We start from the raw sequence: 15,602 nt of genomic DNA on the forward strand, positions 1-15,602 counted from the left end.
GGATTTGAGGTTGCGGATTTATTTGTACGCTTTCTACCGGCAGTCTCTAGCAGCCCGTGGGGAATTGCTGAACTTGCAATTCCATAACAGGAAAGTTTAGTTTGGAGACAGGACTATGTGACTCTTCAGCATAGCGGCACCACCCCATGACCCTTTATAGAGGAATTAGCATACAGCGTGCACTGTTTTAAAAAGTTGACTATATACAATGAAGAGCGCCGCAGCCTCTTCATTGTATACATGTTTCTTCCCCTGGTTGGTACACGCGCCATTACATTTGTAAGCTATTGCACCACAGTCCCATTCATACAGCTAATTGGCAGGGAGGGGGATAGAGAGTCAGATCTCCACCGATCTTATATTGTGTTCCCTGAAAAGGTGCTCCAAGCAGGGTAAAACAACTGCCTTCTAAGTCGGACATAGTTGTCACTTTTGTTTCCAAAACATATAGGTTCATATAGATGCGACTAGGGCTGTGCAATTAATAGAAAAATAACCTAAATCGAAATTCAGCGCAATTAATCAATGTCATCTTGCGAATTTCCATTTTATCAATTATTTTTTCACAGTTTAAACTATATCTGCATCTTCAGGATGCAGATACAGTTGAATCCAATGGTAGGGCAGGGGACTGTAAGGTCCCTGCTCTACCATTCACTATGTATCGCTGGATGAGAGACAGTGACTTCATTGCGCTTGTCTACGCCGTACAGACCAGAGGAGCAGAGGGATCGCCTCAACTCGTCATTGGAACGGGATTAGGTGAGTATATTAATATTTCTATCTGCCACTATTGGGGGCAGCTGGGGTGGCATTATACAGAGTAGGAGCAGCTATGGGGACATTATAATGTGTGGAGGACAGCTATGGGGGCATTATACTGTGTGGAGGATAGTTATGGGGGGCATTATACTGTGTGGAGGACAGTTATGGGTGGCATTATACGGTGTGGAGGACAGTTATTGAGGGCATTACACGGTGTGGAGGACAGTTATGGGGGCATTATACTGCGTGGTGGCAGCTATGGGGAGCATTGTACTGTGTGGGGGCAGCTATACGGGCATTATACAGTGTGGGGGCAGATATGGGAGCATTATACTGTGTGGGGGCAGTGTCAGGAGGTATATTATATACAGTAGTATACAGCAGGCTCAGGGGATAAATATAAATTTAATGGCGTAGCATGCAAATAGGAGGTGTGGTATGCAAAAAGGGGTGTGGTCTAAATAATCGTAATCGAGGATGCATGTTCAATTAATCGTGATTTTGATTTAGGTCATAATTGCCCAGCCCTAGATGCGACACACAGATGCCTATGCTGTCCCAACCTCAGTCCCTGCAAAAACATAGTTAAATCTAATGTCACGAACGAGTACTTCGCTATCCAACAATTTATGAATTGCTCTTCTATGTATGTTATATACCATATTGAATGCAAATGCGAGCTTCAGTAGATAGGGAGGCAAAACAGACCCTAAGAGCCAGGGTGAATAAACATAGGTCCACTACAAGCAACTGTTTTATGAAACACAGTGTGTCTAGACATCTTTGCCAAACTCACAAAGGCATTTTTGATTTAACAATCACACCAATAGATATTACCTTTAAGGCCCCATGCACACGACCGTGCCCGCAATCACGGCCCGCTGACTGACAGACAGCCGCATTTTGCGGGCCGTGCTCCCATACAAAGTATGGGAGCACGGCCCGCAAAATGCGAAAGAACGGACATGTTCCATAATTCCAGGAACATTTCCACGGCACTGACACCCTTCCGTAGTGCTACGGAAAGGTGTCAGTGTTCAATGAAAGTGAATGGCTCCGTTTTTGCGGACTGCAATTGCGGTCCGCAAAAACGGAGGTTTTTTGCTGTCGTGTGCATGGGGCCTAAGTAAGGTACATAACTGTTTCCAATAACTTAAAAATAGGGAATTCTTCTGGATATATAATTTCAGTATCACTGCAGATGGCCTGAACAAACAATCTGAAAATAGCAACTGAAATTGCCCCCCCATCCCCCGTTTTTTTGGACAACCCCTTATGATACATCCTCTACCTGCCATAATCAGATTATATAAACCTTTATTCTTTACTTTTTATATTATTTGTGGTAACTAACATACTAATAATTACTACACATCATGGATACGCGTCTCCATTAGTAGATGAGTTTACATCACATTTCTTATAAATATGTTTTAATACGACTGTATCTTATAAATCTTTTCTTTTAACGCAATAATCTTAATGGATTGTTTTTACTAATGGATGGATCTCAATTGATCGGTTCACTTACATAGCTAAGTTTTAGTGTTGTAACCGTTAAGCTTGTCGTGCCTCATAAACAGGTAGTAACTGTGTGCTTATGTACCATGGTGACAATACTTATGTTCAGTAAAATATCTTGTTCAACGTTAATTTTGTTTGAAAATGTGTTTCTTTTAAAAGGGAACCCCATGTTACAAACCAGTTCAAAGGCAGCTGCATGAGACAGGTGCCCTTTAAATAGGGACATCTGAAACCCTTTTTTTTTCCTACGCTGATAATTTTCAGCAAATTTTACGTGTAGGAGACAGATTTGTACTGCTCATGTGTTTGTTTATTTCATAGGGGATTTTCTAGACCGCATACAATTGTAGCACACCTTCAGTACTATAAAAGGAAAAATGTTCCCATTCACTTACAGCAAGCAGAGACCTTATAATATTGAAGATTTGAAACTCAAAAAGTTGCATAACTGTTTATTATACAATGATTAAGATATATCAACATAAAATGAGACATTCCCTTGCATACAGTTCTACAAAACATAAATTAAAACATAAATAGATGCACTGATGTCAAATAGGTAGATTTTTATGGCAGGAGATGAAAGAAAAATGTTTAACTTTGTTGCAAATGCTGCCTCTTCATTGAGCCCAGAGTTTATTCCGGAAAGAAATAAAAGTATGTGACATCTATTCCAGCATTACTTAAGGGGCCCAACAGAAATTCCTCTGGCGGGCTCAAGATGTGGCATAGTATGGGGTCGACGAGGTACAGCAGTAGACAACCCCTTCTGAAGGGTTTATCCCGTTTTGGGTTATTTCCTAAACAGCCTATTAGTCTCTACTGATGATATGACCTGTATGTGGTTTGCAGAATCTTCATGTCACACATAACAGAGGACCGATCATTGTACCGGAGGAGCACACCATGCATTTTATTGTTTTCGATTTACAAGACTGAGTACAACAGTAGGTTGCACAATGTACAATACATATAGAACTGGAAGCAGGGTGCTGAGATGGAGTAAAGTGTGGTATGAACAGTGATCGGCATGTGATTTCCCTGCTGAAAAGATAAAAGGACATTGTAAGGGGCATGAAACTGTGACATGATATATATCAGAATTGTCCATGCTTTGATATTTTAGTTTCTTAATAAAGCTGGTCAATATAGAAATGTATTCATGCCATTGAAGTTTGTTGGTGTTGTTGAAGAACTTTGAGAATACTATCCACAAAGAAGTAAGTCGTTGACCAAATAAAGTGTCTACTACATCATGCACAATGACCAAATTGAAGCTTAGGGCTCATGCAAACCATAGAGCCGTACGCCCAGAGTTTGTTTGGCAGCCATAGGTCCTCTGTCTGCCACCTTATGGTGCCTCTGTGATATGGCACCTGATGGAGCATGGCAAGATTCATAGGGAATCCGAGAGGAAAAACAATATGGTATCGGCCTATAGAATCCAATGAGTGCCATTTTGAAATATGCAGATTATGGATCTGTAATATCACTATGAGCATTAACCCTTAATCTCATTTTTCATCTTCTGGAAAGACATGAAAACACTGAAAGGAGAAGAGGAAAAGAATAACAACATGAAGAGGAGCAGTTACTACGACAGAAAACATGATCATGTCACTGAGAATCCTGAAGACTAACACAGATTACACAACGTCTGCAGGAGCAACATTTATAGAGGCCTCACTTTATTATTATTAGTTACTAATTCCACCTGGTTTAATACCTCGGTATGTCTGGTTTCCACTGTCTTCAATGAGAGCCAATGTAAGAGCTCTCATCTGCTCAATATCCAATAGGTTCCTTTGTTGTTCTGTAACAGCTTTGGCCTGAGACCAAGAGAACAGTTGCAATTGCTGTGAAGAGAACGATACCTGGAAGAATGAAGTGGTTAGTCTGAGGGCTTGCATTGTTTATTTGTTCCAAATGCTGTAAAGTAATTTGCACATCATCATATTCAATATAATCTAGCAAGGATTTAATTATACTTACTGCAAATTTCTTAGGATGGATCAGAGATATCGCAAGAGGTGTAAGACCTTGAATCTGCTCTAGGACCAGGGAAGAAAGTTCAATATCTTGCAGTCCAGCTATAATAAACATGGTAGCAGGCCGTTAAGTTGAAAAAATACACAAATCCATCATGTTCCTGAGGAAGGCAAAACCACCCTTACAGGGGTTTTCCAGTCCCTAAAAATTGATGGCCTATCCTCCAGATAGGCCATCAATAGCTGATTGGTCGTGGTTCAACTCCAATCAGCTGTTTTGAAGGGGGTGCAACATTAGTCATTTCTACTTCATCACTGTGAATCGTCGACACACATGAAGCAGCGATTCACAGGTATTGCAGCCTTCTTCTCCCACTGGAGTGAATGGGAGAAGGCTGCAATAATGTGAATTGCCGCTACATCTGTGTCGACGATTCACAGTGAGCAAGTAGAAATGACGAGTGGTGCACCCCCTTCAAAACAGCTGATTGGAGTTGAACCTTGACCGATCAGCTATTGATGGCCTATCTGGAGGATAGGCCATCAATTTTTAGGGACTGGAAAACCCCTTTAAGGGTGCGGCACCTCCTTCAAAACAGCTGATCGGCAGGGGTCCCAGAAGTCGGACCCTGAACGATCAGCTATTGATGGCCTTACCTGAGGATTTTTAGGGACTGGTAAAACCCCTTTAAATAGCCCCTTAGTCATCTTTTTTCCAAACAGAATAACCCCAAGATTAATCATCTCTCTTGGTACTGCAATAAGTCTTGTAAGGTTACAAAAAAGTGCAAGTGCACCTGGAAATGTGTCTCACCAGCGACTGATCCAATCTCGAGAAAAATGTCTTCTGTCCATCCACTGACTGGTCCAAAGATGTCATTACCATTGCAGAGCCGTGCAAGCGCCTCTAATTGTTGCTCAGTGCAGCTGAGTGCAAGGTGGCCTATATACATCACTGCTGAGCTAAAGACAAGTGGAATGAGACAAAACAGAAGTGACCACAGGTATCAACTTCTAGATTACATTACTAAGGAAGTACAAAATGTACCAAAATTCCAGCGGCTTCATCTGTTCCATGTCTTTCTCAGGTAGACCACAAATTACATATCCAAGAGTCACCAAGTACAATGTATTAAGATCCTTTGCTGTGACATTATGAGACTGCATGAATCCATTGACTAACGTATTTAACTGTGGAGATTAATACAGAAATAAATCTTAGGATAATGAAGTCTGAATATTCCTGAGCTTATTGAATATTCAGGCATGTTGCAGGATTGTACTCAAAATTGGGCAATGTATTTCTACCCTTATCCTTTTTCTATACATTTCTTTACCTGACTTATAGTCCATTCTTGCTGTCTTCCAAAAGCCTCCATAACTTGTAAGTCTCCCAATGAAACAGCTTTGAGTTGCTGCACCATAAGCTTAGTCGCCAATCGACCCAGCCGTATAAGGACGTTGTTAGGAAGAACAGAGACAGGTCCAGCAATCTGAAAATAAAATATAGCCAGTGTACTTGTTGCTTCTTCTGGTTATCTAAGTTGATGTCGGTAAAAACACATAATTTCCTACCTTGAGTACTCTGTCCAACAAAGGAATCAGCTCACTATTTGGGATATCAGGATCTAGACCTATTTCTTCAAGACAGTCCATAAAATTGCCAGAAGTCATTCTCATAAGGACATCTACACCCCATGCCGAAACAATGCTACCACGAACAATGCCACACTCAGGTGCAAGTACTGCTAATCGAAGAGGAAAAGAGATAAACGATTAATCCTTTGTAGAATACAATTGTAGGAATAGATTTTAGCCTAAGTTGACGCTATCGCAGGGTGCCGATGAGTTGCAATGGCAGCCAGGGTCTAACAGTGGCCCTAAGCTCTGCAATTTTACTATACCTATCAGAGGCACGACCTAATAGAATGCCTGTTCGCATTAGGCCCTGTTCACACAGCAAAATTCCACTGGCCATTCAAATCAATGGGAGTTGGACGCTTCTTTTTCCCACTAGCTGATTTTTGCAGCTAGCTCGAAAAAGAAGCGTCCTGCCCGATCTTCAGGGTGGATTCCGCCCGAACCTCCCAGTGGGAGAAGGAATATTTCTGCGCGGATTGAGCGGCGGGACCCGCCATGCAAGATCCGCTGTGTGAACTGACCTTTATGCTGACAGGCATAATACACTGCAATACAGAAGTATTGCAATGTATTATATGAGCGGTCAAATGCTCGCACAGTCTAGTCTCATAAAAACGAACTGAAAAAGTCTAATATATTTTTCTCAACATAAAAAAAAGAAATAAACACAAAAAATTATTTTCTTCATTAAACCATGAATCATAAAGCCGTTATCTCTACTTGCATATTGGACCTCTTCCACCATGACTCCTTCAAGATGTTCTAGCTGGCTGCCGTTGGACACTGATGAAAAGAGTCCAAGTCTTTCTCAATTTTTGTCCACACTGCTGGATATATGGAAACGATTTGCAATACTATTGCGCCTTGTCTCCTCCCCGGGTCCGCCAACTCCACTTGTGGGTAACCCGCAATTTGCAGCTACAGAATGTAGCTCTTCGTTTCTCTAGCTAATGAGCAACCCAATAAGAGTTATAAGGGATGTAGTGCGACCTCTGTCAGACATCGTAGGGAATTCTGGTACATCTACTGGGAATTGGTAACAATACCATCAACTCCCGAGTTATGTGAACTCTCTGATACCTATGCCTAAACTCACTGCCCAGGTTTTAGACTTTAGTTATGCCTTTCCTCTGTTGCACCCTCACATTCGATCTCCCTAGTTTATGGTATGCTGTTATTGGGTGATCCGGAGGACTCTGCTCCCGGTTTTATTCAGGCATGGGAACGGGAACTGGGACGTAGTTTCTCATTGAAACAATGGAGTGAATCCTTTCTTTTCACTCATAAGCTCTCAGTCTATTGTAGACTTCAGGAACTCAATTACAAAAATGGATCTCAATGGTATAGAACCCCCGCCAAATTACAGCAAATGTACCCTAAGTTTTCCCACCTATGTTGGAGATGTGGTTCAGCTCCAGGTGCAATGATGCATATCTGGTGTGAGTACGCTGCCATAGCTTCACTGTGGCGTGAGGTGACTTCCTTCTATAACGCTTTATGTTGAATGTCTATACAGATTTCCCCAGAGATAGCTCTCTTATCCATGTTTACAGGTTTTATCTCCAAGCTCAAAAATACAACTTGTCCTGCAAAAAACATGTCCTCATAAGGCTATGTCAACAGAAAAATAAAAAAGTTGTGGCTTTCAGAATGTAGTGATGAAAAACCAATAAAATCTAAAGTAGGCCGCATTATTACAAGGATCTGTCACTAGTTTAGTAATGCCCAATCTTGTAACTAATCTAGAAGGTTCTGTCACACTGATAATTCCAGTGAAAATTATGTCCCAAAACATTTATTATTTTAAAAGTTCTGAGCTTATTTCTAAATATGCAAATTAGGCTATACTAGCCAAAGGGGTGGTAACATTGCTCTCACTGTGGCGGTGTTTGTGTTGTGTGTATGACGCTGTCCAATCAGTGTCATACAGTTTATCCCCTTCCTTATACACCTTGATCTCAGCTTCAATCGCGAGATCACGCTGTGTTAATACTTCAGGCCGATGTTCCCTGGATGAGCGCTGAGGCGATGTGTTAACCCCTTCCCCCTGCTTGCATTCTGGGCCCTAATGGCCAAGCCATTTTTTCCATTGTCACATTTGAAGAGCTATAACTTTTTAATTTTTGCGTCAACATAGCTGTATAAGGTCTTGTTTTTTCTGGGACGACTTGTCGTTTTTATTGGTACCATTTGAGAGTAGATGCGACTTTTTGATCACTTTTTATCACATTTTTTATGTCAGGATTAACAGAAAACAGCAATTCTTCCATAGATTTTTATTTTATTTTTTACGGCGTTCACAGTGCGGGTTAAATAATGTAACAACTTTATATTCGGGGTTGTTATGGACGTGGCGATACCTTATATGTGTAACTTTTTTGCTTTATTGTGGGTTTTTTTAATAGTAAAGCATTTTGTAAGGGGAAAAAGTGGGTTTTTCTTTTTCACATTTTTTTAAATTAACTTTATTCAACTTTTTTTTACTTTTATACTAGTCCCACTAGGGGACTTCACTATGCGATCCTACGATCGCTATTATAATACACTGCAATACTTTTGTATTGCAGTGTATTACTGCTTGTTCCTTTTAAAACGGACAGGCATCTGCTAGGTCATGCCTCCGGCATGACCTAGCAGGCATTTACTACAGGCAGACCAGGGGGCCTTTATTAGGCCCCCGGCTGCCATCGGAGACACAGACACTCAGCGATTTTATCGCCGGGTGTCAGTGGGATGAGAGGGAGCTCCCTCCCTCTCTGCAAAACCACTCAGATGCGGTGCACGCTATTGAGCACCGCATCTGAAGGGTTAAACGGGTGAGATCGATATTAATATCGATCTCACCCGGTCGAGCAGGGACGCCCCCAGCCCTCAGCTACCACTGGCAGCTGAGAGCAGGGAGATTTGACAGCTCCCTGCTCGGTTTACTTTATTCTAATGCAGCGCCGTGGAATGGCGGCGCTGTAGAATAAAGCCCATTAATGACCACCGGCGGTCATTAAGTAGTTAAAGGAGCTGCGGCCAGAAGTGTAAACACAGAGTGATTTCACAATTGAAGCTGAGATCACGCTGTGTAGGGATGGGGAGAAACTTTATGACACTGATTGGACAGCATCATACAGACATCACAAACAGACAAAGAGCAGCGCTAATGCCCCTTTGGCTAGTACAGCCTCATTGGCATATTTAGAAATAAGCTCAGAACTTTTAAGATAATAAACGTTTTGGGATACAATTTTCACTAGCATTATCAGTGTGACAGCGCCTATTAGATTATTTAGGAAATTGGGCATTACCAAACTAGCGATAGATCCTCTTTAAGGCGTTAACAACTGTGTTAGGAAACGCCTGTTCCCTTAAGATCACCATGACTACTGTTCTAGCTTCTGGGCAGTTCTGGTTTTACTTTGAGCCTATCTCTTTTCTCTGTCCTTCTGCCTATCAGGTGTAGGCAGGGCCGCCATCAGGGGGGTATTAGGGGTAGTGGTGTGAGGGGCCCGGCCAAAACTAATTGAAAGGGGGGCCCGGCAACTGCCTCGACATTCTTTTGGTAGGAAAAAACGGGCCCCTGCAATGGGGCCCGTTTTTTTCACCAAAAGAATGTCGTGAGCTGCTGCTGCTGCTGCGGGCCCCCTCCCCTCGTCATGGGGGGCCGTCAAACCGTCCGCCCGCGCGCGCACCCGATCGCGCGCACAATGAAACTGCCGCGCGTGCGCACTCGCGAGCGCGCATCCACGAACGCCCGCACTGGAGACCGCCCGCGCGCGCACCCGCGATCGACCGCGCGCGCACCCGCAAACGAAGCGCGGACACACATGGACAAAACTTACCTGGAGCCTGGCTGGAGGTGAAGGACTGGACGTCTGGACCGAAGACCTCCCCTGGAAGACATCGCCGGAAGAGGACTGGAGTGGGAGCAGCTCTTCTGACAGTGAGTAAATTATCTCAAAGTGTTGTTTATGTATGGCCCTGTTCAGACAGTATTTTGCAGGCAAAAAAAAATCTGCCTCAAAATTCCTTAAAGAATTTTGAGGCAGATTTTGCCCTGCCCACACTATCTTGCCGCTTTTTTTGCTGCGTTTTTTGCTCGCGGCGATTGAGGACAGCAGACAAAAAACGCAGCGAAAAATGCATTTTCTGCCTCCCATTGATTTCGATGGGAGGTCAGAGGCGGAACCGCGGCAAGAAAGGACGTGCTGCTTTTTCTTTTTTCCGCGACTGGCTCCCATTGATTTCAGATTAAATCAATGGGAGGCGGTTTTGGAAGTTTTTTGGTGCTGATTCTGACGCAGTGTCCGAGTCAATATCAAGGCCCAAAAACTCTGTGAACTGGGCCTTATTGTTAGAGCTTATTCAGACGAACGTGTAATACGTCCGTGCAACGTGCGTGATTTTCACGTGCCTCGCACGGACCTATGTTACTCTATGGGGCCGTGCGGACTGTCAGTGATTTTCACGCAGCGTGTGTCCGCTGCGTAAAACTCACGACATGTCCGATATTTGTGCATTGTTCGCATTACGCACCCATTGAAGTCAATGGGTGTGTGAAAATCACGCCCAGCACTTCCGCAGCCGTATAAACTATGAATGAAATTAGAAAAGCACCACGTGCTACAAACATACAAACAGAGTGTCATAATAATGGCGGCTGCGCGAAAATCACGCAGCCACGCATCATACGCTGCTGACACACGGAGCTGTTATGGACCTTTTGCATGCGCAAAACGCCACGTTTTTTGCGCGTGCAAAAAGCACACGCTCGTGTAAATCCGGCCTTAGGGTAGGAACACACTAGGCATGAACACTGAGGATTTTATGCAACACATTTTATTGTGGATAATCCGTAGCGTATCACAGTCGCAGCAGAGTGGATGAGATATGAACAAATCTCATCCACACGCTGCAAAAATAATGGACCTGCAGTGTGACTTTTTGGCTTTTTAAGTCGCATGTCAATGTATTCTGTGGGATCGCTGCTCCTTTGTTGCGGAAATGCTGCGGTTCTGCCGCAAAAATCACACAAGAGAAGAAAAAAAGGTACTTTTTTAAATTGATAAAGTTTAGACTTACCCCGGCCGTAGTCCTGGTGACGCGATCCTCTATTCCTAGCGCAGCCCCGCCTCCTGTCATGACGTTTCATCCCATGTGACTGCTGCAGCGGTCACATGGTCTACAGCGTCATCCCAGGAGGCGGGGCTACGTTCAGAAGAGAGAGACGCGTCACCAGGACTACGGCCGGGGCAAGTCTAAACTTTTTTTTCCCTGCAGGATTCCCGCAGCGGACACGCCTCACCAAACCTGCGCCACTATTTGGTGCGGTTTTGCTGGCAGAATTCCCTGCGGCTCCCGGGATAAGCTGTGTAGTTTTACTCAGCATATCCGCCTAGTGTGTCCCTTATGATGTCGCTCCTGGAGCTGCTGCCGCTCTCTAAATAGGCAGTTGGTCCAGTAGAATTTGGAATTATTTTTTTTTGTGAACCAGCTTAAAAAAATACAAAACTTTTGTGTTAGGGCCTGTTCACATCACCGTTCGCTTCCGCTCCCGGGTTCCGTCTGAGGTTTCTGTCGGGTGAACCCCGCAACGGAAAGTAAAAGTGATAGCACAGCTTCCGTTTCCATCACCATTAGCGCAGTCGACTGCGCTATTAATTCCGTCCGAAAACCAGCCGGAATGGTGACGAACCACCGCTCCGGGGTTCCGTCTGAGGTTTCTGTCGGGTGAACCCCGCAACGGAAAGTGAAAGTGACAGCACAGCTTCCGTTTCAGTCACTATTGATCTCAATGGTGACGGAAACATCGCTAATGGTTTCCGTTCGTCACCATTCCGGCTGGTTTTCGGACGGAATTAATAGCGCAGTCGACTGCGCTAATGGTGATGGAAACGGAAGCTGTGCTATCACTTTTACTTTACGTTGCGGGGTTCACCCGACAGAAACCTCAGATGGAACCCCGGAACGGAAGCGAACAGTGATGTGAACAGGCCCTAACACCAAAGTTTTGTATTTTTTTAAGCTGGTTCACAAAAAAAAATAATTCCAAATTCTACTGGACCAACTGCCTATTTAGAGACCGGCAGCAGCTCCAGGAGCGACATCATAAGGGACACACTAGGCGGATATGCTGAGTAAAACTACACAGCTTATCCCGGGAGCCGCAGGGAATTCCGCCAGCAAAACCGCACCAAATAGTGGCCCAGGTTTCGTGAGGCGTGTCCGCTGCGGGAATCCTGCAGGGAAAAAAAAGTTTAGACTTACCCCGGCCGTAGTTTAGGTGACGCATCTCTCTCTTCTGAACGTAGCCCCGCCTCCTGGGATGACGCTGTAGACCATGTGACTGCTGCAGCAGTCACATGGGATGAAACGTCATGACAGGAGGCGGGGCTACGCTAAGAATAGAGGATCGCGTCACCTAAACTACGGCCGGGGCAAGTCTAAACTTTTTTATAAATTTAAAAAAGTGGCTTTTTTTTTTTTTCTCATTTGTGATTTTTGCGGCAGAACCGCAGCATTTCTGCAACAGAGGAGCGGCGATTCCACAGAATACATTGACATGCTGCGGCTTAAAAAGCCAAAAGTCACACGGCAGGTCCATTATTTTTGCAGCGTGTGGATGAGATTTGTTCATATCTGACCCCCTCTGCTGCGACTGTGATACGCTGCAGATTATCCACAATAAAATGTGTTGCATAAAATCCTCAGTGTTCATGCCGAGTGTGTTCCTACCCTAAGGCCGGATTTACACGAGCGTGTGCTTTTTGCGCGCGCAAAAACGTGGCGTTTTGCGCTTGCAAAAGGTCCATAACAGCTCCGTGTGTCAGCAGCGTATGATGCGCGGCTGCGTGATTTTCGCGCAGCCGCCATCATTATGACACTCTGTTTGTATGTTTGTAGCACGTGGTGCATTTCTGTTTTCATTCATAGTTTATACGGCTGCGGAAGTGCTGGGCGTGATTTTCACGCACCCATTGACTTCAATGGGTGCGTGATGCGCGAACAATGCACAAATATCGGACATGTCGTGAGTTTTACGCAGCGGACACACGGACTCGCGCTGCGTGAAAATCACTGACAGTCTGCACGGCCCCATAGAGTAACATAGGTCCGTGCGAGGCGCGTGAAAATCACACACGTTTCACGGACGTATTACACGTTCGTCTGAATAAGCCCTAACAATAAGGCCCAGTTCAACGTTTTTGGGCCTTGATATTGACTCGGACACTGCGTCAGAATCAGCACCAAACAACTTCCAAAACCGCCTCCCATTGATTTAATCTGAAATCAATGGGAGCCAGTCGCGGAAAAAAGAAAAAGCAGCACGTCCTTTCTTGCCGCGGTTCTGCCTCTGACCTCCCATCGAAATCAATGCGAGGCAGAAAATGCATTTTTCGCTGCGTTTTCTGTCTGCTGTCCTCAATCGCCGCAGTCAAAAAACGCGGCAAGACAGTGTGGGCAGGTCAAAATCTGCCTCAAAATTCGGTGCGCGCTTCCAGGCGGTCGCCGGTGCGCATGCGCGGGAGTTTGCGTGATCGGTCGCACGGGCGGCGGTGTTTGACGGCCCCCATGCTACCCAGGGCCGCCATCAGGGGGGGTATTAGGGGTACTGATGTGAGAAGCCCGGCCAAACCTAATTGAAAGGGGGGCCCGCAGCTCATGACATTCTTTTGGTGAAAAAAACGGGCCCCATTGCAGGGGCCTGTTTTTTTTCTACCAAAGGCAAGTCGCGGCAGTTTGCCGGGCCCCCCTTTCAATTAGGTTTGGCCGGGCCTCTCACATCAGTACCCCTAATACCCCCCCTGATGGCGGCCCTGGGTACCATGATATAGTACTGGACGGAGTACCGTTAACAGGCGGTGCCACGGTAGGGGGGCCCAGAAAATGTAGCTGTAGGGGGCCCTGAAATTCCTGATGGCGGCCCTGGGTGTAGGTGTAGCGTTAGTATTTATACCTAGCTTCCCCCACCTGTTCTTTGCTTGTGATTTTTCTGTCTTCATGTGTTTTGATCAAGCTACTTACCTACACCTTTTACCTCTGACTTCTGGACTTCTTGGAATTTGACCTCAGCGAGTATTTGGATAACCCTTTTTTTTACAGATTTTGATTATCTGTTCCTGGCTGGTTCTGACCTCTGCTTTACCTGATATCCACTTGCTTACTGTTTTGAACTTTCTGTTTACCCTCTGGCTGTCTGGTTCCTGTTCATATTTGCCTACATTGCACCTCTTATCCAACACTGAATTCTGCTAAGAAAACCTGGGTTCTATGCAGAAAAACCATCCTGCCTTGCGATCGGCTTTGGCGAAAACCTTAGAGTAGCCTTAGACACTGTCAATCAGAGTTGTGATGGATTTGAGGTTGCGGATTTATTTGCACGCATTCTACCGGCAGTCTCCAGCAGCCTTTGGGGAATTGCTGAACTCGCAATTCCATAACATAACAAACTCTACCTTAAGACCACCTCACAGATAATACCGATACATTATATGGGCAATATTGTGTATAAATTTTCCCATTCAAATTAGATGAAAGTTAGTTTGGCAGAGCGTGCATGTTAAAGGAAAAGGTGTGAGGAATGCTTGTTCGAGTGGCAGCTATCTGTAGTCCCACCATACCTGCAAACCTCCACTTAGCGAAATCCTGCATGCGGCCCTAGACAAATACATTTATTTTTAGGCTTGATTTTGGCTTAATTTTATCTTATTGATATCCTTAAAATATCATTGATAACACAATATAATCTATTGGCTCAATAATTTATACATGATCTGCCAATGGAGATAATAAACTATCTAGAAATTGTTTAGATCATTGACAAACATCTCCATGAATATAGTTGGAAGAGGTCAAGACAGCTTATATTAGCATCTTCTGGCTCCAGAAACAGGCCTTAGTATACCCATAAATGTCAGATGCTGGTCAGACTTGTGAAAGATTGGTCATACTAAAGATGTTTTTATTAGCGGGCATGTTCGGACCTCCCGAATTAGTCAAGTGTACCAACACACATGAAAACTATTGTCTGATTCACCGATTATATTTAATACCCTTAAAATGAATCTGGCTACTCTGGCTATCTAATCTTCTCCAGTTTGGCCACTTATGAATAAAATCTGGATTGTTCTTGCTTGCAATAATAAAATAATAGGACAATAAAAAATGACACTTTATAACTAGTGATGTCATATGTCTGTAAATGGTGAACTTCTTACAATCTTTCAACGCCACTGACTCTTACCTGAACTCCTTGGCATGGAGCGGGACAAAAACAAGCGTTGAAACACTATACGTTGTTTCTGCATGTTCTCTGCTTGCTGTTCAACAGTTTGAGTTTTTCTGCAGGCTGTACCTAAGGCTGATTTCCTCCATTTTTGTTCTTCAAATAGCATCTGGAATAACCAACGGCTAGAAATGGCAGCCTTGCAAAAAGAAGGGAACATTAAAGATGAGTCATATAGACCAGCAGTCCGCGACTTTTTTTCACCAAGGACCAGTTGCATGCAAGAAAATTTTTCCACGGACCAGCGGGGGGGACAACAACATGTTTGGCGGAGGCAGGGTAGTTGCAGTGAGGGGGTTAGGGTCAGTTCACACGTTGCGTAAATACCGCGTACTTTCCACAACAGGATTCGTTGCGGAAAATCCGCAGCATAATACAGTAGCAGCAAAGGGGATGAGATAGAATAAATG

The 15,602-nt window shown here is 44.3% G+C and overlaps 1 protein-coding gene across 3 annotated transcripts; it reads right to left on the reverse strand.

Moving 5' to 3' along the window:
* Positions 1–2,769: 2,769 nt before the first annotated feature.
* On the reverse strand, positions 2,770–15,329 carry LOC142748189 (stereocilin-like). 3 transcript variants are annotated; one of them, XM_075855306.1, is made up of 8 exons: positions 15,151–15,329; positions 5,853–6,022; positions 5,615–5,770; positions 5,326–5,468; positions 5,092–5,240; positions 4,282–4,379; positions 4,016–4,163; positions 2,770–3,333 (listed from the first exon to the last, which is right to left on the reverse strand). In XM_075855306.1, the coding sequence occupies exons 1-8, from the start codon at positions 15,299–15,301 to the stop codon at positions 3,203–3,205; spliced, it is 1,146 nt and encodes a 381-aa protein (XP_075711421.1). In that variant the 5' UTR covers positions 15,302–15,329; the 3' UTR covers positions 2,770–3,202. The 3 variants fall into 3 exon arrangements, with proteins under 3 accessions (XP_075711421.1, XP_075711422.1, XP_075711420.1); XM_075855307.1 differs by having other exon boundaries at positions 4,282–4,340; positions 5,853–6,025; XM_075855305.1 differs by having other exon boundaries at positions 5,853–6,025.
* Positions 15,330–15,602: the final 273 nt, after the last annotated feature.

This window comes from Rhinoderma darwinii, chromosome 3 (genome assembly GCF_050947455.1).
Source record: "Rhinoderma darwinii isolate aRhiDar2 chromosome 3, aRhiDar2.hap1, whole genome shotgun sequence".
Taxonomy (NCBI): domain Eukaryota; kingdom Metazoa; phylum Chordata; class Amphibia; order Anura; family Rhinodermatidae; genus Rhinoderma; species Rhinoderma darwinii.